General features: G+C 41.9%; 1 protein-coding gene across 14 annotated transcripts in view; it reads right to left on the bottom strand.

The window, feature by feature from the left end:
- Positions 1 to 27,225, bottom strand: part of RASAL2 (RAS protein activator like 2) — a 468,530-nt gene that overhangs the window by 11,752 nt on the left and 429,553 nt on the right. For 9 of the 14 annotated variants that reach the window (XM_077453166.1, XM_077453164.1, XM_077453160.1 and 6 more), the window contains 9 exons: positions 26,546 to 26,690; positions 26,226 to 26,370; positions 18,123 to 18,359; positions 16,124 to 16,325; positions 12,521 to 12,720; positions 9,267 to 10,125; positions 4,975 to 5,112; positions 505 to 707; positions 325 to 412 (listed from right to left, as the gene is read on the bottom strand). In XM_077453166.1, the coding sequence (XP_077309292.1) occupies positions 325 to 412; positions 505 to 707; positions 4,975 to 5,112; positions 9,267 to 10,125; positions 12,521 to 12,720; positions 16,124 to 16,325; positions 18,123 to 18,359; positions 26,226 to 26,370; positions 26,546 to 26,690 (2,217 nt within the window). The remainder of the gene's footprint in view (positions 1 to 324; positions 413 to 504; positions 708 to 4,974; positions 5,113 to 9,266; positions 10,126 to 12,520; positions 12,721 to 16,123; positions 16,326 to 18,122; positions 18,360 to 26,225; positions 26,371 to 26,545; positions 26,691 to 27,225) is intronic. The other 5 variants (XM_077453167.1, XM_077453165.1, XM_077453161.1 and 2 more) reach the window with 2 other exon arrangements.

Here is a 27,225-nt window from a genome sequence, read left to right on the forward strand (position 1 = left end):
GGTTTCTTGCATCGGGGCTCTGAAGGTTCTAGTTATGTCACTGTATTCAACAATCATCTGCCATTGTTCAAGCTGCGCCTAAATTATATTAATTCTGTTCCTATGGGTACTTGTTCTTTATATTTTTGTACTGTATATATTTCCTCAACAAACTCTGAATGAATTGGCATAGTGTGCTGACAAGTGCAATGCAACATCTGAAATGCACCGATACGACATGTGATGCAAGACAAGTACATTGTACAAGCAAAGTTTTATTTTTGTATGGAAGAAAAAAAAAACGTGCATTATAAAAAAAAAACTTGATGGAAGTGAAATACATACTTGTGCATCAATGATTTTTTGCTTTGCATCAATGACAGCCTGCATCTCTGCATGATCCTTCTTCAGTTCCTCCTCTACTGCTATTAGCCTGGAAGGGAAACAATATGTATGACGCACGTCATCTGAGTCCTAAATATATATAAAACTGTGGAGAGGATGAGATCTATGTCCGGGGCTCACCTGCTGATGACACTTTTCATTTGGCTGTCCTTCTCCTCCTGCTGCCGATGCAGTCTGTCCTCACTGTCCTCCAGCCGAGATTTGTACTCCATTAACAGTTTCTGCATCTGCTGTTCCTGTACCAGGAGGCGCCTTTCATATTCCTCCAGGCGACGGCTGGAAACCTTCAGTCGTTCCTTAAGCTTGGCAATCTCTTGCTCATACTGAGAAGGGAAGACAGGTTTAAATTGTCAGGAGACCAGAATACTTTGGTAAACTGCACAAGTTCATTCTCAGTGTGTGCGCGTATGTATGTATACACACATACTGTATATATAGAATATTGCGATAGAGAAATTGGGGTCACATTTCGTTTAGCTTTATAGGGTACTTCCTGCAAAATCCTGATTCTTTACAACTGGCTCCATTGCTAAACAAAGAGAATTTCTATCACACAGCTACCAGACCTGAAATTTACATACAATTTATTCTTTTCAGCTTTGCAATAAGCTTGTTTGTAACCCTTTACACAAGCATAACACAATGTAATGCAAATATCCTAAATGTGCAAAGGAAATAAGCTGCAGTCACTGGCCACTTTATTAGGCACACCAGTTCAATTGCTTGGTTACACAAATTGCTAATCAGCCAATCACATGACAGCAACTCAAAGCATTTAGGCATCTAGACATGGTGAAGACGACTTTCTGAAGTTGAAACCGAGCATCAGAGTGGGGAAGAAAGGGGATTTAAGTGACTTTGAACATGGCATGGTTGTTGGTGCCAGACAAACTGGTCTAAGTATTTTAAAAACTGCTGATCTACTGGGATTTTCATGCACAACCATCTCCAGGGTTCACAGAGAAAGGTCAGAAAAAGAGAAAATATCCAGTAAGCGGCAGTTGTGTGGAGGAAAATGCCTTGTTAACCTCAGGGGAGAATGGAAAGGCTGGTTCCAGATGGAAGAAAGGCAACAGTAACTCAAATAACCACTCGTTACAAGCAAGGTATGCAGAATACCATCTCTGAACATACAACACATTGAACCTTGAAGCAGATGGGCTACAGCAGCAGAAGACCACCTTGGGTGACACTCCAGTCTGCTAACAGGAAACTGAGGATACAATTCACACAGGTTCCCCAAAATTGGACAATAGAAGACTAGAAAAACGTTGCCTGCTGAGTCTTCAGCTGAGACATTAAGATGGTAGGGTCAGAATTTGGCGTAAACAATATGAAAGCATGAATCCATCCTGCCTTGTATCAATGGTTCAGGCTGGTGGTGGTGTACTGGTGATGGAGATATTTTCTTGGCACACTTTGGGCCCCTTAGTACCAATTGAGCATTGTTTAAATGCTTCCTGAGTATTGTTGCTGACCATGCCCATCCCTTTATGACTACAATGTACCCATCTTCTGATGGCTACTTCCAGCAGGATAGTGCACCATGTCACAAAGCTCAAATCATCTCACCACCAGTGTCTTGAACATGACAAATGTGGTCACTGTACTCCAATGGCCTCCACAGTCTCCAGAACTCAATCCAATAGAGCACTTTTGGGATGTGCTGGAAAGGGAGATTTGCATCATGGATGTGCAGCCCACAAATCTACAGCAACTTTGTGATGCTATCATGTCAATAAGGACCAAAATCTCTGAGAAATGTTTCCAACACCTTGTTGAATCTATGCCACAAAGAATTAAGGCACTTCTGAAGACAAAAGGGGTCCAACCCGATAGTAGCAAGGTGTACGTAATAAAGCGTCCGGTTAGTGTATGTGTATACAAGCCTTGTAGGTCCAGTTGGTGAAAACGAAATGTTCCCCCACTGAACATGAACATTTAAGACAGCATTTTCTACATAAAAGAGGTGCGGACTTAAAAGTATATCAAAAGGCACATTTTATTTTTCCCAATTTTGGATAGAATAAGGTAGGGTTACAACCCCTGTAAGGTTTATACTTGCCATTTTTGTCCCATTAAGGGATTTCCCTTCACTTCCTGTCCCATAGCCAAAACAGGAAGTGAGAAAAAAATCCCTGCAGATTAAGGGAATTTCCTTGGGGACCCCCAGGTGACCAGAACTAGTATTCCCATTGGAAGATGTCCTCACTTTATTTCTAGGACAACCTAAAATTTGGGATTTTCTTTTACTGAAAACAGTGAACAGGACAAATAGAGTGGGTGAATCTCCCTAACGGGGACACAGACAGCAATAAAAACCGATAGGTGTTCTAATCCTTCTCCACTTAAAGTATATCTAAAGGCAAAACTTTTATTAGTTTTAGATAAAGGACCATTGGGTATAAGGATAAGGCAGGTAGAAATCAAATAGAACGGCAAGAATCCCAGGAATTTTCACCACTTCCTTAAAGAGATACCAACAATTAACCTTCTAACTGCAAAACAACTGCGACTGTGTACCAATTAAATAAGGAGCAGCTTTTTTAGAATATGCTCACCTATAATTTTTTGTTGACCTAATAGTGTAGACTGTAGTAAGTCTGGCTTTAGCATGCAGTACATTTATTGGATGTCTGAGTCTCTCCCATTAAGTTTAGATTTCACCCTGGGGGCAGATGTAGTGCACAGAGATACAGTGCCTTGCGAAAGTATTCGGCCCCCTTGAACTTTTCAACCTTTTGCCACATTTCAGGCTTCAAACATAAAGATATAACATTTTAATTTTTTGTGAAGAATCACCAACAAGTGGGACACAATTGTGAAGTGGAACAAAATCTATTGGATAAGTTAAACTTTTTTAGCAAATAAAAAACTGAAAAGTGGTGCGTGCAAAATTATTCGGCCCCTTTACTTTCAGTGCAGCAAACTCACTCCAGAAGTTCAGCGAGGATCTCTGAATGATCCAATGTTGTCCTAAATGACTGATGGTGATAAATAGAATCCACCTGTGTGTAATCAAGTCTCTGTATAAATGCACCTGCTCTGTGATAGTCTCAGGGTCCTGTTGAAAGCGCAGAGAGCATCATGAAGACCAAGGAACACCCCAGGCAGGTCTGTAATACTGTTGTGGAGAAGTTTAAAGCCGGATTTGGATACAAAAAGATTTCCCAAGCTTTAAACATCCCAAGGAGCACTGTGCAAGTGATCATTTTGAAATGGAAGGAGTATCAGACCACTGCAAATCTACCAAGACCTGGCCGTCCCTCTAAACTTTCAGCTAAGACAAGAAGACTGATCAGAGATGCAGCCAAGAGGCCCATGATCACTCTGGATGAACTGCAGAGAACTACAGCTGAGGTGGGAGAGTCTGTCCATAGGACAACAATCAGTTGTACACTGCACAAATCTGGCCTTTATGGAAGAGTGGCAAGAAGAAAGACATTTCTCAAAGATATCCATAAAAAGTCTCGTCTAAAGTTTGCCACAAGCCACCTGGGAGACACACCAAACATGCGGAAGAAGGTGCTCTGGTCAGATGAAACCAAAATCAAACTTTTTGCCCACAATGCAAAACGATATGTTTGGCGTAAAAGCAACACAGCTCATCACCCTCAACACACCATCCCCACTGTCAAACATGGTGGTGGCAGCATCATGGTTTGGGCCTGCTTTTCTTCAGCAGGGACAGGGAAGATGGTTAAAATTGAGGGGAAGATGGATGAAGCCAAATACAGGACCATTCTGGATGAAAACCTGTTGGAGTCTGCAAAAGACCTGAAACTGGGATGGAGATTTATCTTCCAACAAGACAATGATCCCAAACATACAGCAAAATCTACAAAGGAATGGTTCACAAATAAACGTATCCAGGTGTTAGAATGGCCAAGTCAAAGTCCAGACCTGAATCCAATCGAGAATCTGTGGAAAGAGCTGAAAACTGCTGTTCACAAACGCTCTCCATCCAACCTCACTGAGCTCGAGCTGTTTTGCAAGGAAGAATGGGCAAGAATTTCAGTCTCTCGATGTGCAAAACTGATAGAGACATACCCCAAGCGACTTGCAGCTGTAATCGCAGCAAAAGGTGGCTCTACAAAGTATTAACGCAAGGGGGCCGAATAATTTTGCACGCCCCACTTTTCATTTTTTTTATTAGTTAAAAAAGTTTCAAAAATCCAATAGATTTCGTTCCACTTCACAATTGTGTCCCACTTGTTGGTGATTCTTCACAAAAAATAAAAATTTTATATCTTTACGTTTGAAGCCTGAAATGTGGCAAAAGGTTGAAAAGTTCAAGGGGGCCGAATACTTTCGCAAGGCACTGTAGGTGTCACAAGGTAACAGGGGAAACCAGCTCTTATATTCTTCATTCTCATTGTGAATCAGTCCCCTAAGATGTCCACACCTCAAAAAGCTGAGGTCCAGGCTTAAATATATAGGAACATGGATGTAAGCATAGAGCCAACAACATGGCACGTCTGGGCTAACTGTTGGCACTCAGTGAGTCAAATCACAAAAGAGAACAAAAAAAAAAACATCTACCATATAAAACACAATCATCTAGGCATGTTATCTGCCCATGCCTCTTACCTTCTCAGCGGGTTTTACTTCATCTTTGTTTTGGTCTGCGTTTTCCTCCTCTTCATCTTCATACTGACCATTATTAAGCACCCAGGCTGCTGTCCTTTCCACTGGGGACATTGTGGCTGAGTCCACTGGAGACTGGACCTGGAAATCATATAAGATGATGTATTTCCCTTATTTACATTTTGGTCCACTCCTTCTACCGATTTTAAGTAAACCAGGAATGACAGACATATATAGAGAGTCATTGATGATCTATACTTCTGAAAATGCTAGTTGCCTGGCTTACCTGCTTATGCTTTGAGCTACTGAGCTTTCTCTGGGTATGTGACTCAAAAATCTGGAACCAAGCATACCAGGGCAGCTAGAATTTTCAGAATAAGAGCAAAAATGGCTGGTTAGAAAAGGCCTTATTCAGTATGTATTATCTATAGCAGGGATATGCAATTAGCAGACCTCCAGCTGTTGCAAAACTACAAGTCCCATCATGCCTCTGCCTCTAGGTGTCATGCTTGTGGCTGTCAGTTTTGCTATTCCTTATGGGACTTGTAGTTCTGCAACAGCTGGAGGTCTGATAATTGCATATCCCTGATCTATAGTATTCCATCTATGCCAACCTCACTTGCATGTATCTTAGTAGCATGTTATTGCATGTTTTAAACAAAATATAACAAACAGTGTGAATTACCCATTCCTGTACCCACATTTGATCTAGTCGATCAACTTTGGGTATATTCAACTGGATCAACTTTGGGTATAGGACTGAGTGTATATGGAGGTTTATCAGTTGATTGAACTAGATGGACTTTTGTCTTTTTTCAACCTATGTAACGTCGCTAAATGGGCTTTTTCAACTGGGTCAACTTTGGGTATAGGGCTGAGTATAACGAGGTTTTTTTTGTATGGAATGGTTTGTATTTTTCTCCTGGTTGTACAAGATGGACTGGTGACTATTTTCAACTTGTGCAACACCGCTAAATTGACTTTTTTGAAGACCATATAACTGGCTATATATATATATATATATATATATATATATATATATATATATATATATATATATATATTTTTTTTTTTTGTCCTCTGGTCCTTTGACATAATTTTGCAGAATATGTTCACTTAGAACAACAAAGAAGGAAAACGTCCCCCAAAAATGTGGCAAGTAAGATCTATTAGTCTAAATAAATGCTTCTCTGTATTACCTTTAGAAAAGCCTCTAGAGGGCGCCAATGCCATAAACAGATCGTCAAAATCCCCGCTAATCCCGAATTAACAATTGCAATCAATTTGGAATTTTATATAGTTTTACGAGTAAATGTCTGCCACTTGTTACAGAATACTTGTGTTCATAATTCTAGCAAAAACAAAATACTGGATAACCTTAGAAACTTAAAGTATAAGGAGGCAACATTTTTTTGTTGTTGTTTTGGACAGATTGGAGAGGGATTAGAACACGTCAGGTTTTTATTGCTGTCTGTGTCCCCATTAGGGAGATTCACTCGCTCTATTTGTCCTGTTTATCATCATCATTAAAAGTGAAAGAAAAAGAAAATCACAAATTTTGGGATGTCCCCAGAAAAGTAAGAGATGGGAAATCTTCCAATGGAGACACTAGTTCTGGTGACCCCGGAGTCTCCAAGGAATTCCCTAATTTGCAGGGATTTCCTCTCACTTCCCGTTTGGCTATGGGACAGGAAGTGCAGGGAAATATCCCCTATGGGACACAAAGTCTGACAAGGGTTATACCCACTCTTGCTCTATCCAAAATGAAAACATTTTTTTTAGTCTGTAGTTTCTACTTTAAAGTGATTGTTATTTTGAAAAAAAAAACACAAACATGACATACTTACCTCCACTATGCAGTTTATTCAGAGTGGCCCCTGATCATCCTCTTTTGGGGTCCCTCAGCAGCGCTATCAGCTCCTCCCCTAGGACAAGCGATCTCCCGGGGGTTACCTTGCGGCGCACTCCGGCACTCAGCGGAAGCAGGGCCGATCCTGGGCGGGTGCGCGGGGTGCAGTGCACACGGGCGCCGCAGAGTTGGGGGCGCCGAAGCACCAGAGTGCTCCTCTCCCTCCTCCTCTCCTTGTCTGTGTCCAGAGGCAGCTCTCTCCACCGGCAACTGACAGGAGCGGATCAGAGGAGGAGAGACTGTGCCGCTGTTAGCAATGATTAGAGGGCTCTCTGTGTTTCCTGCCCAAGCCTATCCCCCCTTCCTCCTCCTGTCAGAGGAGGAGAGCAAAGCAGCTGGAGATCGGAGCGGCTGTCTCTTTATGGAGAGAAAGCAGCCGCGGGCTCTTCTCCTCCGCCCCTCTCCTCCTCACGTGCGCTGCTGTACTAGTGAGAGGTACATCGGCCAGGAAAGAAATAGAATAAAAAGAGCAGAGAAGAGGATTGTGGGACATACTGTCCCGAGGACTGGCGGCTCCATTGTAACACGGAAACTGCAGCCCACACAGTAAGCCCAGCTGAATGGGAGGGAGAGAGAGCCAGGAGTGCGGGAAAGCTTTCAGGGCAGTGCACCCAGGACTCCAGAGGGAGAGAACAGTGCTGAGGGGACACCATTAGAGACAGAGAACCACGCTGCCCTGTGCCACTAGAGGGAAAGCCACACAGCCTAGCGCCATCCCTGGTGGAGAGAGGAATGGAGTCATTGCCAGAATACAGATCTGCGCTACCCAGCGGAATCGCCATGGGTAATTCAGAGTGAGCCGACTCCTGATCAGAGGAACCGTTATTGCTGTATCCCTGGGTCAGGTGATAGGGCCGATCGGCCATTATCTACCAACGTCTATAGGAACTGCAGTCTCCGACCAACTCCTGTATTATACCTGCAGTCTCTGACCGTCTCCTGTATTATATTCTGCAGTCTCTGACCGTCTCCTGTATTATATTCTGCAGTCTCTGACCGTCTCCTGTAGTATGTCTGCAGCCTCTGACCGTCTCCTGTAGTATGTCTGCAGCCTCTGACCGTCTCCTGTAGTATGTCTGCAGCCTCTGACCGTCTCCTGTAGTATGTCTGCAGCCTCTGACCGTCTCCTGTAGTATGTCTGCAGTCTCTGACCGTCTCCTGTAGTATGTCTGCAGTCTCTGACCGTCTCCTGTAGTATGTCTCCAGTCTCTGACCGTCTCCTGTACTATGTCTGCAGTCTCTGACCATCTCCTGTACTATATCTGGAGGCTCCCTAACAGAAGCCCTCTCTGTGTGCATCAGAGACATTCCCCTCCAGGTCTCAGTGTATGCTCTTCCTGTATTTTCTTTATTGTTAAAAGATCATGGGAGGATCCAGGGGTAACAAAGACTTCTTAGGGGAGCATCCCTGTGTTTGAGTTGTTGCCATAGAAAGATTTGTAAAGGGGAGGAGTTGGTAAGGTGACAACACCCATTTTTGGGGCTCCAGAAATATTTCTGCACCAAGGTATCTGTGACCCTAGGGTTGGCCCTGAGCGGGAGCCAATGGCTGCGCTTCTATCAATCTATTCAATCAAGATCCGAGAACCCTGGGCAGAGGAAGAGTGTGTCTCCGCCGCAGGAAATTCCAGGGCTCAAGTGAGTAAAACGGGGGGCGGTCACTAGAAGAAGTTTTTTTCACCTTAATGCATTAAAGTGAAAAAACATGAGGGTTTACAACCCCTTTAAGATGATAAAGCAAACTTTTATTACATTATCATGATAGATACAGAAGGAGATGGGAGCAGTAAAAATTGAAAGCATAATTTAGGCAGCAATAAAAAGCGACTATGATGAGTGCAATATTTTTTAGACCTTCTTCATTCCATAGGTTTAATAGGAGAATTACCAATAAAAAAAAAGAAGGATTTATAATACTGATCAGCCACACAGACAGACAACCTCACTGGCAGTAATAAACATATAAAAGTTTAAAAGAAGAGAAGAACACAGCAGCAGTGTTCTGTGGCACCCTGCACAGAGAAAAGAGGAGACACTCTGCCAAATTCTTTACAGGGACAGGTTCGGTACCATTTTAGAGATGGATTCAGAACATTCTGTACAGAGTAGAAAGACAGATGCAGCAACATTCTACATAGGAAAAGTGGAAACAATACAGCAGAATTCAAGAAGAAACAGATTTCAATAAATATATATATTTTTTTCAGGTCAAAACGTATTTGGTCAATAATGATTTAAAGACTAGCATACCAAAGGCCGCAATACAAGTTAAATGAAGCATTTAGGAACATATGTCTCCATGTCACACTTAGTTTAACATTTTCAAATGACAATAATTATAGTCCAGCTTTTTTTTTTTGCTGGAACACAATACAAGACTGCTCACCTGCTGTGTTTGCTGGCGATGAACGGCTCGTAGCTTTGGTACAGGACTCTCGCGGGAAGAGGTTGATTGTTGTCTGGACCGGTTCCCATTCTGAACAGGCTCCGCTAGCAGTGTGGCAGAAATTCCAGACATGCTGCCCGTGCTACGTATAGAGGCACTGTGTGGCAAAGACTGTGGGGCCTTGGCTCGAGCACCCAGAGCTGCTTGGTCAGTCTTACGGATCTGGGCTTGCCCCGTGCTATTCTGACGTGGTAGTGCTATAGGAATGGGCCTTTCAGGCATGGTGTGCCGCCTGCTGAAGTCCTCACTATGTGTACTCCTTTTAGTGAAATCTTCCATGCTGCTATTGCTGGGTCCACTAAGAATAAACTCCTCACTGTTGCTCTGGCTCCGTGAGCTGGCAGTGCTTAGGTTTTCAAGGCTTGAGTCCACTGAAGCCTTGGGCATGGTGGGTGGAGGGTTATTAAGATGGTAAACAGGGTTTTGGAAAGACAGTGGCTGCAAGCTGTTCTGTTGACTCAAAGCTGGGTGTAAGGGTCTCCTGACTTGAGGAGCACTCTGTGGTGTGCTCTGGTTGTCTCGCAGTTGCTTTATGGTGGCTACATGTGCAATAGACAACTGGCTGCCAGTTAAACGCAAAGGTGGCTCCTGAACAACAGCAGAACGCTCATTGTGACTCACAGTAGAGTCCTGCAGGTCCATTAAGGACACACTACGTCCATTAGGAAGCACATTTTCTCTTTCATCTTTATCCGAGTAAGACATGCTCTGGGTAGAGGCCTGCTGGACAAGCAGTAGCGTCTTCCCCCTGAAGTAATCTTGGGGTTCGATGATTGGAGACTTCAGCTTAAGAAGGTCACTACAAGATAAGAAAAATTGTGCATGGTCACTTTGCCAAGCTAGAAAACTAGCAGATGGAAAAATATACAAGAATAATTTTAGATGGCTATATATCAAGGTTTGCTTTTTTTTTTCTTCTTTTTTTAACATAATAGGCTTACAAATTCCAGAATCTCAGAGATCAGTGCCTCGAAATCTGCAGGATAACTTTTCTATTGCTGGTTACTGCACAACAACTTTCTTTTAGAAGTGTATAATAAAAACAGGCTTCTTGCATTCAATAAAAAGGGCCATTCAAGGGAAAATCTACAGGTTATTTAGCTATTTGCATTGGTTAAAAAAAAGAAAAAAAAGAAAAAAAAAAAGAAGAAGAGGCAGTCTGTGTTCTAACTACCTAATCTATTCACAAGCAACCTGGAATTGTTTTAAAAGTTTAAAAAATAAATAAAAAATAAAGTAGAATATTATAATGTTTTAAATATAATAAAAAACTAATAAAAATGGTTATCTGCATTTGCCAGTAAAAACAACAACACTGCCAAATTCGGTTCGGGCACCTAGGCTTTGCTGACTCTTGGTCACGAAAGGGTTAATAATCAAATGCTGTTGACATGTAGTCAAATATACATTTAAGTGAACCTTGTATTTATTGAAAAATTATAAGTAAAGCTGTATTTTAATTAGAATCTTATTACTCAACAATAAATCAATGCTGCTTTTGAGTTGTTTGCCTTTAACCTCTTCAATACCAGGCACTTTCACCTCCATCCTGCCCAGGCCAATTTTCGGCACAGTCGCACTTCAAATGACAATTGTGCGGTCATGCAATGCTGTACCCAAACAAAACTTTTATTATTTTTTGATATAGATAGAGCTTTCTTTTGCTGGTATTTATTATTCACCACTATTTTTTTTTTGATTTGCTAAACAAATGAGGAAAAAAAACAAACAAAAAAAACATATTTTTTTCTCCTTCACTGATGTATACTGATGAGGCAGCACTAATATGTAGCACTGATACAGTATGCAGCCTTTATGAACACTGATAGGCAGCACCAAAAGGCACGGATTGTCATCGCTGGTGGGCATTGCTGATGGGGCTGCACTGATTATCAGTGCAGATCCCCTGTCTGTAGAACTGCTTATCGGTTCTCCTCTACTCAAGCCTTGTCAGCATGAATAGAGGAATGCTGTGATTGGACACAGCTGATCACATGGTAAAAAGCCAGAGCGACACACTGCACTACTGATCGCCATGCTGCGTGCCCAGGGGCGGACTGACAACTCATGGGGCCCCTGGGCAAAAGGGTATTATGGGGCCCCCAGGCAATCAGAGATTATGGGGCCACACAGTATACACAAACGCACACACGCAGTATACAATCACACAGTATACACAGACATGTTTCTATTGGCTGAGAAGGTACTGGAGAGGTGGGGCAGCTATAATCTCAGGATTTTTAGAGCAAAAGGATGTCGGTAAGGGACATCTCAGAGACAGATGTAAAAAAAAACACAGATTTTTACATACTTTCCCTAGTTTTACTGAGGCTGGCAACCCTGATGGGGCCCCCTAGTGGCATGGGGCCCTCGGGCAGTGCCCGAGTGGCCCAATGGTCAGTCCGCCCCTGTGCGTGCCCCAGGGGGGCGCAAATGAGCAGCTTGTTATGAAGAACTCCATATCTGAAGGGCTGCCTTTTTCTTCACTGATAAGTTATTTCTTTGACTTTTAAAAAGAAGACAAAAAAGTTCCAAGAAATGAGGTTCTTTCCAGCTTAAATAGCGCTCAAAAAACAAAAACTCATATGCTTTTTTTACAGATTTTTTTTTTTTTTAATTTTATGAGCAAAAAGAACTATTTAAAATGAGAAAAATTGTGACAGTCCAGGTGTTGGGTAATTTCTCATATTAGAAAACAGTTGATATCACTGAAGAAATGTTCCACTGTTCTCTGACTCATTCACTTTTGTACAATTTTCTACTTAAGTTATTGAGCTCTGTAAAAACGGTGTTTCATCAGTACAACTGTTACTGTCCAAAGCAAAATATCTTTGCTAGGTTGTCCTATTTTTGAATGTTTTCCTGCTTTACTGGAACTTTCCTGGCTTAGTGAATTAAAATAATGGGCAAATAAGCTTATTTTAGAATACTGTATTTTCGTTGATGATGGAAAACAATGTAGGCCAATAGCCATACAGGAAAAAATGGCTTTATGTCCTGGCTACCTAAAAAAAAACAGGCCTTCTTTGGCAATTGGAAACCTAGCCCTGATTTGAAGAAATGTGTGCACACAAAGAGAACTGGTTATGCAACAGACTAAGCTAGAGATTAATAAAACAGAAACTTATATGTAGGATTTTGAGAAATCAGTTATTTAGTCTACATACTACAAATGAAAAATGAATTACACTTACTTGTCAGCAGGATCCTCAAAAATCTTCTGAAGTCCAGAAGAGAGGCTTCCACTTACATTTGGACTGGAGCTATGCTCGCTGAACCGTCTTAACTGCTGCTGGATGGGAGTGGGATTGGTCAGAGATTTGGTGATGTCAGCAAGGATGCGCGGCAATGGTCCCAGTTTTTCCACGGTGGCCTGTAGGAAGGAATTTTCACCCTGATTGGATAATATGCGTGGAAACATCCGCCAAAGTGATGGGGAAGGCCAGGTGGGGTTCGGAGGGCAAGTGTTTTTTTTTTTCATATGAGTGTGTGAACGCATGGCATGAGCGTAGAGCCAAATTATCATTCACGATGTGACGGATGGAGGAAGGCGGGGTGCAGCCAGGCATCGGGGTAGGTAAAGGGGGAAGGGGGGAGGGGAGAAAAGGAAATAGAGAAGAAATTAGGATTGCTCAAAACCAGAAAGAAATTAATCATGCTTAACATACCTACAACTACGGCCATTCCAACTCAAAACAGACATGCAAAGCTACGTACTACAACAAAATGCAAAAAAAAAAAAAAAAAAGAAGAAGCAAAAGGATTGTGTGTGCATACAGACATTACACGGGCTAAAGGTTAAACACAGCAGCATGCGCACATTTTAGACAAAGGAGGGAGGACAGAAAGGTGAACAATGTTAATGGAAGGAACAGGGATCCAAGGAATCAGCCAGTTATTGTTTTTGGTCTGTTAGAGACACAGTTTCCCCGTGATCTATGAAGGCAGGACATGTGTAGACTTTATGTAAAACCAGGTGATCAGAAAAGGACACATCGACCAATGAGATAATGGGGGGGGGGGGGGGGGGGGGGAGGGTTCCAGACACCACAACATAGCTAGCGACAGTACCGCACACAGCACAAAAATAGATCACTTGTTGGAAAATCCAGTACTGTCCACTTTAACAATCAACTTACCAATGTTTGCTAAGGAAAAGAATCTGGTTAATACATGCTGTAAATTCATATTTAACAGATTTTAGTATTATGGTGAAATAATTGTACCAATTGTCTATAAACAGTTCAGTTGACAGTAGCCAGCTTTGCTAACATACATGAAGCGTCTCTGTCCAGGGTCTTTATTCCCTGGAAGGCATGTCTGGTCCTCAGGCGGAGGCGACACTACTACAGTGAAATTCACCATTTCACATGATAATGAACATTGAAAAGTTTGTTCTGGTTTCACTTGTGAGTAAGGATGAGCTCCGGCGTGTTTGCATGGTCCATGTGTAGAGCCCGCCAGGAAGTCAGCGCAGCGCTAATCACAGGCAGTGAGACATTGCCCCGATGCGCAGCTGCAGAGATCGGGCAATGTTTCACTGCCTGTGATTGGTGCTGTGCCGACTTCCTGGCAGGCTCTGCAGGTGGACCATGTGAACACGCCTGAGCTCATCCCTACTTGTGAGGATCATGGAAACATGGTTGGTGACAAACAGGTGGATTCAGTGACAAAGGGCATCATGTTCAAGTGAGCCAAGAGCTACATAATCCCTGGATATGGCTTCTCCTATTGGGTGCGGGAGATGGGTACAAAGTATGTCATGAAATGCTGAAGTTACACCAATGTTGACGTAGGAGTTCTATGCACATAATGAATAATGGGGCAAATATGGGACATCTATGCAATAGCTTTTTTATTGAAAGATCCCAAAAATTCTCCTCCCCTTGCCCCCTCTTTTTTTTTTCTCTCTCCATTCCACACTGGGTTTCTGCCATTCTCACCCTCGTTCTTTCCCAGTATGTGCCATGCCTTTAGACTTCTGTCTTTTTTTTCGGACCCAAGATCTGTGCCGCAGGGTCATACTCTGAGCTCCTACTCCACAAAATAGACCTGTTTTTGGGTCATTCATTGATATTCTGTATATAGGTCCCATAAATTGCTGCTGGTAACAGAAGCTTGTTAGCTAAGCCAGCCATACACTTAAATGGCTGAACCAAAAAAAACTCACAGTGTTCTTGGATTGAAGACTGCAGAGGTGGATTGTATGGAATTGGATACTAAACATCTTTGACGAATTTTTCTTTTTTGTTTTCTTTTTGAAAATAAAAGTGTGTCAAGTGAAATCAGTAATGTGCATGGAGGAATCTCGCCTGCTGGTTATTGTATTCTGACAGCCACCGACACCAGTGGTTGTCAGAATACCCAAACTGTGACTACAGCTGAGACTATGCAGTCACTGTCTTGCCAATAATCTCAATAATAAATCTCGGTTCTTAAAAATTTGTTGAGCCCAGTGGTGCCGAGACAGCCACTCATGACCTGAAATTCTGCAATTCAGCAGCCTTGTATGGGTGTCATGGTTCCATAAAATATATCCAATAAAAAAAAAAAAAAAAAAAAATGTCTTCATAAATTTAGGGCATCTGTATTCTGCTACATATTTTTGGTATCTCAATAAGTGTATATTAATTGGTTTGCAAAAAAGTAGAATCTATAAACTATGGTATATACACTGGAATTTTTGTTTATTTATACTAATAATGGCAGCGGACAGTGGCTTATAGAGACAATGTGACACTTTGTGGGAAACAGTGAAACTAAATACAGTGATCAATGCTGAAAACATACACTTTCACTATACTAATGACACTGGCTGGGAAGGGGTTAATCTAGGGTTAATCAAAGGGTTAAATGTGGTTAAATGTGGGTTAAATGTGTGCCTAACCAGTTTTTTGTGTTTACTGTGTGGTGCTTTCACTAAGGGATGTTCTGGATTTTATTTCCTGCTTTGCAGGGAAACAAAATCTAGCTCATCCCCGCTAACGGAGAGAGCTACACCTTGTTTACATAGGCAGAGCTCTGCTCTGTCATTCTCCTCATCGATCAGTGGGTGCTGGCGGATATCCATTGGTCGGCACCCGCTGATCCGCTTCTGCTGTGACCAATCACAGCCGGAGCACTGCGCACCCCCTATACGGAAGTGCCAGATCACGTACTAGGTATGTGATGTGGCGCAGGAGAGCCATTTTACCACTGTATAACTGTGTTATGCAGTCGGCAAGTGGTTACATTGATCTGACACAGACAGAGAAGCCTACCATTATCATTTGGCTTTTTTAATCAAAGATATTATGAGACAAATACGACAGCTGTCATTTGTGGCCTCCAGAAAATGCTTTGGTCTGGCTTTCTCTAGTTTCAATAAAATTACCTAGCCCAGAACATGAAACATGAAAAGACAGAAGCCAAAAGATCAAAGAACAACTAGCATTTCCAGAAGAGGGTTAGGTATTTCTCTAGCGATAGGCTCCGTTCTGTGACTGCAGCAGTTATGTACTACTAAGTCTCTGCCATATGTAAGAAATCAGAATATATTTCAACTTGCCAATAACCACACAAAACTGAAATATCACTTTTGGGTCTATTAGATTAAGTCAGACTGTTTATATATAACGGTTTCTGGTATGAATCATGGGTGCCAATTCAAGCCACCTGGTCATTCATTTTGTGCACAAAAGATAAAAATCCCACTAACATGCTTTCATGACCTCCAGAGCTGTTTAGTAATAGTCCAGATTTTCATACTTTTCATTAAAAAGGAGCTTAGAATTGAAATTGTCTTTGGAATGTCTTACCTTATCTAACTGAGACACCACTTCCCATAGGAGACAATGTAGGACAGAAAGTTCCCGGCCAAGGTCGATGTAGCCTTCGAAGCCTGGAGTGTTAGAGATAGTGTCTGGATTGGAGATCTCCTGCAGGAAGCGTTTCATTCCTCCCCACTCATGCTCCAAAAAGTCATTCATGAAAGCCATGTATTCTTCCTTATTACCAAATCTACATCAAAGGGCACAATAAACATAAGTTACTACATAATAGAGAGATACAATTGTAATGTCTTTCATTGATGACACCTGATATAAAATGACACGGGGCAAACAATGCACTGTAATGTCCCAGTACAATGATGATGTTGGACTTAAGGGGGCACTGGCTTTTATTTTGTCAAGCTGGCTCTCCTGCCAGTTGAACTCCTATAACGTGGAGTGTCTTCATCTTTTGAATTTCAGTGAAACAGAGTGTGGTTTACCCCCTCTCAGAACACACTTAAGCCTCGCCCACACTGGATCATGGAATCAAGGAATGGACTCATGTGACCAGAGCCTGAAGTCAGGCCTAGAAGAATGAAAAGATGACCAGTTCTATTGATCAGGAATTTATACAGAAAAAGAAAAAATGTGCTTTGCTCAATCAGGTCAAGAAACAGGTTTACTTTAATCCAGTACTACTCCCCGAAAGATACTGTAATTTCCTTTGATCTCCCGCCACTACTTTAAGCACCAGGAACAGAAGGAAATATTTGGTACTTCCAGGTATAAGGAGCATGCCAATCACTGCATATGAGAGCATGGGAACAATCAGCATGGTCACATGGAGAGCGCATAAGCCCTAATTAAAGGGGTTGTAAAGCTTTGTTTATTTTCTAAATAGGCTCCTTTAAACTAGTGCACTTTTGGTTCACTTACCTTTTCCTTCGATTTCCCTTCTAAATGTTTTTTTTCTTTGTTTGAATTTCTCACTTCCCGTTTCTGCTCAGTAAACTTCACACCATCATCCGAGTGGTGTTTAGTCAGCCAGAACAGCTTACTGAGGAGGAACAGGAAGTGAGAAATTCAGACAAAGAGAACAAAGAAAAAAAACATTTAGGCCGCGTACACACGCGCGGACTGTTCGCCCAACTTTGTCCGTCCAACAGTTTCGGCAAACAGTCCGCTCAAACTTAGCATGGACGGACATGGCCACACACGACGGACGAACAGTTTGCTGAAACCGTGCGCGATGACGTGAACGGCACGTACGACGGGACGAAAAATACGACGTCCTATACACTGCATTATAGCTTTCAGCGTGAAAATCCTTTCTGAGCATGCGCGCAACTTTGTTTGACGAACAAGCCTACACACGGGCGGACTGTTCGCTCAAACAAGGTTTCAGCGGACAGTTTTTCGGAAATTCCGAAAAACCTTGTCCGTCCAACTGTCCGCTGAAACTGTCCGCTGAAAGCCCACACACGAGCGGACTGTCCGCCCAAACACTGTTCAGCGGACAAAGTTGGGCGAACAGTGCGCCCGTGTGTACACGGCCTTAGAAGGGAAATCGAAGGAAAAGGTAAGTGAACCAACAATGCACTAGCTTAAAGGAACCTATTTAGAAAATAAAAAACAAACCTTTACAACACCAGCGACTCACAGTTTACATGGGAACTTCCTTTGCACCTAGGAACTGACGATATAGCAGTGGAATGAAAAGGGAGAAAAGTATAGTCTGTTGGGGAGGGATACCTTAAAGTGAACCAGTTGCACCGACTCTATTAACATTGTTGATACAGTGGATTTTCTCACTTTACTACTCTACAATGTTTTTTTTTTTGGATAGAATTTGCACTTCCATAACGGGTGTGGTTGTATGGAGATGCTCTTTAATTCCAAATGTATATCAACCTTTCACATATGTATGTAACCATGCATAATTATCTCCACAGCATATTTACAAATTGCTTGTTGACAGATCCTCACTAGAGGTCAATAATATTGATTAGCAAATGCTTAATAAAGTATCATTATAACCACTTACTTTGCAAAGTTGGCCAGATTCTGAATAACCTTTGCAATTAGAGTCAGAGTTCTGGAGGTGCGATCATCAGGGTATTCCTGCATGAGTCCGAAGAGACTAGGAGACATGATCGATGGACACAGGAATCGGAGGAAGAGGGAGGCACTGATCAGTCTCTCACTGATATCCTGCTTCCCCCGGTTAATACACTGCTGTTTCCAAGAAGCAAACACCTCCTTCAGCTCCCGGGGGAAAACACTAACAAAATGCAAAAAGAGGTCAGTCAGTTATATTTCTCTGCTACTGTCCAGCTATACAACTCCATCGCACAACTAATATTTACATTTTTTTATGAGGGTTGAATCAATAGTATGCCGTGCTACTGTATACAACGCTAAACTAAAATGGAGGGTTACATTTTTGGTAGATACTGGAGGGTGGAACAACTTGACCACTGATTTCTAGTGGCGATATCTGTGCCGAATTCCCTGGCCTGTACACTAGCAGTTAGCAGCCAAAGGAAACCCCTAAATGCGAGAGGGAACATCCAAAACTTCAAGGTAGGCCAGAACAGATCTACGGATTGAGGCTGGGAGATCATTAGGGCCTCCAGGATGACCAATCTCATTGCACTTAGCCCATAAGTCAAATATCATTTTTTACTAAGTCACAACTAAAGACAGATACGCAGTTTTGGAGACAGCCCTTTACCTACCTCAATGTTTTTTTTTCTCTCTACCAGGCACCCCGGTCAAGAAAGGCTGATCTAAGGTCCCTAACTCACATCCATACATATACACACTAGGGCTAATTAACCTACCAGCATGTATTTGGAGTGTGGGCAGAATAGGGAGATCATGTCAACTCCAGGCAGGTGAAACTACCAGGCGTAAGTGCTAACCACTTGGCCACTGTGCTAACCCCTCCCCCCCTTTTGGTCTTGAAAAAGTATTCCTATGCCTTCAAATTTTCCATATTTTGTAATGTTACAACCAAAAACGAAAAATTTATTTTACTGGGATTTTATGTGATAAACCAACACAAAGTGGCACATAATTGTGAAGTGGAAGGAAAATGATAAATGGTTTTTAAATTTTTTTACAAATAAATATCTGAAAAGTGTGGTGTGCATTTGTAGTCAGCCCCCTTTACTCTGATACCCCTAACTACAATCTAGTGGAACCAATTGCCTTCAGAAGTCACCTGATTAGTAAAACATCTTAGTAATACACCTGTGTGTAATTTAATTTCAGTATAAATACAGCTCTTCTGTGAAGGCCTCAGAGTTTTGTCAAGTCAGGGATAAAGTTGTGGAGAAGTTTAAAACAGGGTTGGGTTATAAAAAAAAAAAAAAATATTGCAAACCTTTGAACAACTCACGGTGCATTGTTCAATCCATCATCCGAAAACAAAAAGAGTATAGCACAATTGTAACCTACCAAGACATGGCCGTCCAACTAAACTGAAAGGCCGGGCAAAAAGAGCATTAAATCAGAGAAGCAGCCAAGAGGCCCACGGAGACTCTGCAGGAGCTTCAGAGATTCACAGCTCAGGTGGGAGAATCTATCTACAAGACAGCTATTAGTCGTGCTCTCCACAAATCTGCCCTTTATGGAAGAGTGGCAAAAAGAAAGCAATCGCTGAAATAAAATCATAAGAAGTCCCGTTTGCAGTTTGTGAGAAGCCATGTGGGGGACACAGCAAACATGTGGAAGAAGGTGCTCTGGTCAGATGAGACCAAAATTGAACTTTTTGGCCTAAAAGTAAAACGCTATGTGTGGCAGAAAACTAACACTGCACATCACCCTGAACACACCCCACAGTAAAACATGGCAGTGGCAGCATCATGTTGTGGGGATGCTTTTCTACAGCAGGGACAGAGAAGCTGGTCAGAGTTGATGGCAAATGTATATAGCCAAATACAGGGCAATCTTAGAAGAAAACCTGTTAGAGTCTGCAAAAGACTTGAGACTGGGGTAGAGGTTCACCTTCCAGCAGGACAATGACCCTAAACATACAGCCAGAGCTACAATGGAATGGTTTACATTAAAGCATATGCATGTGTTAGAATGGCCCAGTCAAAGTCCAGACCTAAATCCAATTGAGAATCTGTGGCAAGACTTGAAAATTGTTGTTCACAGTTGCTCTCGGACAGAGCTTGAGCTATTTTGCAAAGAAGAATGCGCAAAAATGTCACTCTCTAACTGTGCAAAGCTGGTAGAGACATCCCCAAAAAGACTGTGATTGCAGTGAAAGGTGGTTCTACAAAGTATTGACTCAGGGGATCTGAATACAAATGCATACCACACTTTTCACATATTTGTAAAAAAAATTGAAAACCATTTATCATTGTCCTTCCACTTTTCCTCCCACAACTATGTGCCACTTTGTGTTGGTCTATCACATAAAGTCCCAATAAAATACATTTGTGTTTTTGGTTGTAACGTGACAAAATGTGGAAAATTTCAAAGGGGTACGAATACCTTTTCAAGGCATTGTATTGAACATTTACCCCATCATAGGTTGAAGAAGAAAAAAAACACGTGACTTTAAATGTACCTTACAGAAGAAATACAAAGTACAAATAAATACACGTTTTAATTACTCCAAAAAATATATAGAACACATTCCAGATACTGTATATGTAATCAACATTTAGTCCGTTAAGTATCAATGCGATGCCATATTGTGAAATGCGTTGATGACAATGCAGATTACATATATCAAATCTGTATCACATATATCTGGAATATAGTATGATGCATTTTAAAGACGAAGGTGTTTTTTTACAGAATACTTTATTAATCCCAAGGGAAATACTTTTAAAGCGGTTCTGCACCTAAAATAAAAATATTAAAAGCCAGCAGCTACTAATATTGCAGCTGCTGACTTTTAATAAAATCACACTTACCTGTCCCAGGGTCCAGCGATGTCGGTGGCAGATGACGAGCGATCGCTCATCTCGCTGCTGCCCCCGCCGCCATCCTCTGTCAGGGAATCGGGAAGTGAAGCATTACAGCTTCACTGCCCGGTTCCCTACTGCGCATGCCCGAGTCGCGCTGCGCGTCTCTTATGGTCCCCCGCTGTGTCCTGGGAACTGTGTGTTTCTCAGAACACAACGGGGGGCGTCTGCGGCGGTCTGCCCGGAAGTGGGTGCAGATACCTGGATTATCCAGATAACTGCACCCCCCTCCCCCGTGAAAGGTGCCGATTGTGGCACCGGAGGGGGGGAGAGATCAGATTAGCGGAACTTCCCCTTTAGGGTGAAGAACCGCTTTAAATCAATAATTAAATTTTTTTTATTTGTACATTCCTTCTGTGAGGTATGTTTAAAGTTCCATCTCTTTCTTCTCCCTATGATGGGGTAAATGTTTGCTATATATGATTTAGTGATGGTACCCATAATAGTTTTTATACTTAAAGTGGAAGTAAACTCCCCTATTGTTTTCAGCCAAGGAAGCTGCCATCTTTGCCTCTGTTTAATCTTCAACTGCTAAGGTGCTGCACATGTGATTTGTTATGACATCAGCCATTGGATGGTTTGATAGTTTGGCTGAGAACACAGCCAATGTGCAGTTAGCATTCCCGGCATGCCTTTTTTTTTAACCGTTTAAATCCATGGGTTTAATTCCACTTTAAACAAGCTAAGAACCCACCTTTTGGTATAGGAGTACTTTAATGTACTAGTCATCATATAACCTTTTCCCCTACCTTTTACAATTTAGTGATTGGTCCCTGATCGGCTAACTGCAGTTATCACATTTTTGGAAAGTTAGGTGCTGTATACAATAGGTGCTGCAAAGGAATTCTAGGGGCTAGTGTCATTGGAGAGCAAGAAAATTGTAGTGCTGCCCTACTTTTCCAAACAGTTATATAATTACAGAGGGAGAAATCTGGAGCAGCTGCACATAGTAACCAATCTGCTTCTAGCTTCAGCTTGAGTTCAACGTTAAAAAAATAAAAATAAAATGCTAGAATCCGATTGGTAGCCATGCAGAGTTGTTCCAGATTTTGGCTGCTCCTGCTTTAGTAAATATCCAGAGAGTCTCTTTAAAGCTCAATACAAATACTTAGCTATATTACTACAGAAAATTCTCCTACTGGAATATCTTTTAGCGTTTGAATTTCTAGAAGTAACAAAATTACACGATTAAATTTCCATACAAGAACCCTCGCCCCGAGCAATTTAAGCACGGTTTGATCTGATGTTGATTACTCGCTGATTAACAAATTAGTCTAATAACAGCCCTTTGCATCTTCAACCCATATTTATCTCTTGTTATCAATCTGTATTTTATACGGTTACTAATATAGTTTATTTTGTTCGGTAATTACACCACAATTTCTGTTCCCACTGCTAATCATATAAAAAAATAAAAATAAAAAAAACACTTTATGTCTAACACTTTTTCTTTTAAATGCAAGGGTTTGTCATAACATTGCATGTCAGACTGCATTTGTGTGGCTCTCATACTAAGAATTGGAGAAGTAAACATTTCATACAAGGGGGCTTTGTGTGCTGAAAACAGATCAGTTCATTGTGTGCTAAAACAAAGATCACATTCAGGCTGACATAAAAAAACATTGACACCATCATAACATGGTACTATGACAATGTGACTTGGCCTGGCAAACTGTCAAGACAACATTTCTTCCAGTAGCCCGTTATGTTCTTCACATCCTCAATCTGTGCTACTTCAGCTGCCGTGGAGGGGTTACGCTGCATTTTTTTAAAAGAACTGTCTGTAGTACACATTAGAAATCCCCCCCATACATATTTATAAGCCACAAAAGTAGAACCTATTGCCCTTTTTCAATTGGGTTGTTTTCTAGTACAAAGAAAAAAAAAATTCTTACACTCTGCATACATAAAACTGCAGAAATGTAAACATATTGTGCTGGTTTACAAAGAAATATCTTTGCCATTTTAAATTAAAAATAAAAGAGCAAAGGACCTGAGCATTCACAGTTTACAGCAGGGGTAGGCAACCTTGGGCCCTCCAGCTGTTGTGGAACTACGTTTCCCATGAGGCATTGCAAAGCTGGCAGTTACAATTACTCCCAGAGGCATGACGGGACTTGTAGTTCTGCAACAGATGGAGGGCCCCAGGTTTCCTAACCCTGGTTTACAGGGACAGTCATCTGCAGTGCTTATCGAAAATTTGGGTGAAGCCTCAAAATGTGTCAGCCCAACATATAGAAGCTTGTCTTTGAGAGCAAAGCAAGTTTCCAGCAGCCTCTAGTTACTGCTTACTCCGGCTGCTAGCCATGTAGTGTTTATCTACTATTTCTTCTCTTGTACATTCAGTGTCACAACACTTGTGGAAGTCTACCCTGAAACTAAAATCCTTACATCTACAGACATTGACAATGTAACACTAACCTATCTAACCCTGTAAAGAAGAACTCGGTATACATACCTTTTCTGCATCTGCTCCGATCGGATCCCACGCCGAGCTGTCAGCTGTGGCTTCGCTGTGTGGGCGGGTGCAGAGGACACTTCAGACAACGGAAGCCTCATATAGTAAGTCTATGGGTGACGTCACTCCCCATTAAAGAGGGATTCCACCTACAAAAAAATATTAAAAGCCAGCAGCTATAAATACTACAGCTGCTGACTTTTAATAAATGGACACTCACCTGTCCCGGGTTCCAGCGATGCCAGCAGCCAAGGCCGATCGATCACTCGGCTCTCGGCTGCTGCCGCCACCATTCTAGGTGAGGGAATCAGGAAGTGAAGTGAATCTGCTTCACTTCACAGTTCCCTACTGCGCATGCGCGAGTCGCGCAGCACAATAGGAATTGTCCGCGCTGTCTCTCGGATCCGTGTGTGTCCCAGCAGACAGCGCGGCAGGACAGGAAGAGGCATAGACTCCTACGGGAGTCTATGCCCGGAAGTGGGTGTAAATACCTGTCTTTGACAGGTATCTCCACCCCCCTCCCCCCTGAAAGTTGCCAATTGTGACACTGGAGGGGGGGGAGGGTTCCGATCAGCGGAAGTTCCACTTTAGGGTGGAACCCCGCTTTAATTTCACAGACGTTGTTGGATGAGTCCTCTGCAGAGCTTCCGCCGCTGGAGAGCGGGTCAGAGCGGCTTCAGAAAAGGTATGTATACTGATTTTTTTTCTTTACAGGGCTAGATAGGTTAGTCTTAGAATGTGGATGTCTGTAGATGCAGGGATTTTCGTTTTAGGGTGGACTTGCACTTTAAAGTAAAACCGACCTTAAAGTAAAAAGACAAATGTCTAAATACAGTTAAGTACATATACCAAATGATGCACAGCGTGTATGGACAAATTGCATTGTATTTTGTGACTATAGCTGCTGATTGGTTGAGACAAAAGACACAAACGAATGCAGCTCTGTCATTTTTTAAACGCAAACAATGTAAATGCCCGAGTGTGACATGATGTGAATGTGTGCCTCTTCCACACTCTGGTACAGCAGATCTGGTAGAAGAGGGGCAGCACAAAGAGCATGCCAACATAAGCAGTGTGGCACAGATGAGCTCATCATAAGGCCTCATGTACACTGCTGTTGGTAAACACCGACATTTAGGAGCAGTTGGGCATTTTTTTTCAGCTGCCCCTGAACTCTCCTCTATGTTATCTTATCAGCACACGTACACAGGGTCGTTTATAGTTTTTTCTAGGCAGTTGAGTTTAGAAGCATTTTTTGGAATGCAAAAAAATGAAAGGTCATAGCAATATGTTGGACCAACATGGGATAGCTCAAAGGGGGATCCGCAGTCTGCTTTGCTCTCATTTATTTTGCAGGTTGCTATTGGTCACTGCAGTTTCCCTGGGCAGCAACAGCCATGGGATTGGTCAAGATAATAGAACAGCTGATTGGTACATTTTGGCGGTTGCTGAAGCCAGTGCCGAGTAAGCCTATAAAAGGGCCTGGAGCTGTGTCCCCTCAGACCATTTGTACCGGACCGCAGCGCCCACCCACCCTCCCGATCTTCAGCAAGTCATGTTGTTGTCCTAAATGGGGAAATAGTCGTCCAGCATTGCCTGGATGGACACCACTTAATTTTGTTTAAAAAATATTTTAGCCAAGATAACTTTATATTTATTTAAATATGTAAGGTCAAAGTTTAGCCTCCCATGGATAGCACCATGGTCAAATAATTCCAACTAATAAATATTTTGATTTATATTGTGTTGTCTCTTTTGTTATTACGGAGTACCTTTGTGCTAGCCCATGGGTTCAGACGGATGTTCAGAGGCATTTGAAACGCAAAATGCCTGTAAATGCGGCTAAACGCGGTAACTCGCACTTAGCAGCGTTTCGTCTACAGATGCTTTTCATTTTAACAATGGGGACGGGGGAGACCTGTGAGTGAAAGTGAAATGCAGCAAAGATATGGTCCCCTACTCCTTCAAAATAGGGTAGTCTTGTGTGGCTGAACTTCATAAATCTTAGGACCGGATGGACAGAAATAAAACCCCTTTGGCAGGTAAAACCAATATATATCATCTGTGCGCCTTAGCAGTTTGCCTGGAGTCCAGCTTTAAATAAATGAACGTCAGGAACACAATTTGTGATTGTTTATTACAACTATCACAATAGTTGTATACTTTGTAGCAAGTATCTTATAGACCAGTGGTCATTAACCCTGCCTTCAGGGCCCACAGGCCAGGTTTGCATGATAACCGACATACATCACAGGTGATATCATTTGCTGCTCAGTGATTGCAGTATTCTAGTCTGCATCTCCCCAAGGTAATAAATAAAACCTGGCCTGTTAGTGGGTCCTGAGGACAGGGTTGATGACCATTGATCTAGACTGTAATTGCTTTGTATGTCCAATGATCATTTGTACAGATAAAATCTCTCAAAAATAATTGTTGGCATAGATTGAAATGATTTTCTGTTTGCTATGTAGTGATTTTAGTCTACCAATAATGAAGCAATGTAACTTGCATTTCTTAAATACTACTGGAATATACAAAGAATATTTGCTGAATTTTCCTTAATTGGCCAATCTACAGTCAGCCTTAAAAAAGCACTATAGATTGCCCTTAAAACAATTTCAATAGATCACGTTTGGCAAGACACATCTCCGATTTGTAACAAAGCTGTGAAATGCCTTATTCTGCAGAGCAAAGACTTACTCACCAGTAAGAATTAATGATTTTACAGAAAGCCAGCTCACAGCACATCTTTAAGTTACTCTGATGCTCGGAAAGTTCGCTAGAAGAACATTTACCGGGATCAACCTCACAGTTTTCGTCTGACTCATACAGGGCTTTGATAAACTCCCCTGGAGGAAAACAAAGATTGAAAAGCTCAGTGAGATATAAAAGAAGGAACACAAGAAGAAAGCCCTCTACATAGAAAGCAGTAATATTCCAAAGCAGATGAGAAGTTTCATAAAAGGATAAGATGCAATAGAGGAATATTTACATGAATCTTGCCAAAATTTGAAGAAAACTTACCTAGAGCATCATGCAGGTATTTTTGCCCAACTAACTTCAAATATTCTTCAATGGCCTTTGTAGCCAGTGTATTTTCCCTGAAGATTAGGACATCATGGTCACCACATCTGTCCACCTCTGACATCACCAGATCCGTTAGAAAGTCCTGAGGAAAACATAATAAAGATACTAAGAAATGGGGGGTGCTGTGAATGTCTCTATGTATAGATACCCCAATAAAACATCTACTTTTTTTTTAACCAAAATACACAGCAACCAATGGAAGCAAATAAAATACAAGTTATCAACTACAGGCACTGTTCTTCCACCACCACCACAGTCTGACACATGCCTCGAAATAAGAGTCACTTCGACAATTATCACTGCAGTGACTAATGGACTAGCTATTATTAAAAGCATATAATCAACCTGTCCTCATCAAACGATCATTTCGATAGTTAGAAACCTTCCCTTTTAAAATAAAGGGGTTGCAGCTGTGACACACAACTGTGCAAAACAGAATATGCACAGAAGACAATTGTAGTGTTTGACTTTTTTTTATTTCTGACTTCTTGATCGGCTCTGATGTCTAAAGCCTAGTATACATGGGCCCGAATCTCAGCAGGTTCAATGGAATCCGGCCGACATTTGGCCCGTGTGTATGGCAGCTTCTGTCGAAGGCTCATGACCAAAAAAGGTCT

The sequence above is a fragment of the Lithobates pipiens genome, unplaced genomic scaffold (genome assembly GCF_037356315.1).
Source record: "Lithobates pipiens isolate NorthernLeopardFrog02 unplaced genomic scaffold, aLitPip1_a1.2 Scaffold_23, whole genome shotgun sequence".
Classification (NCBI taxonomy): Eukaryota; Metazoa; Chordata; class Amphibia; order Anura; family Ranidae; genus Lithobates; species Lithobates pipiens.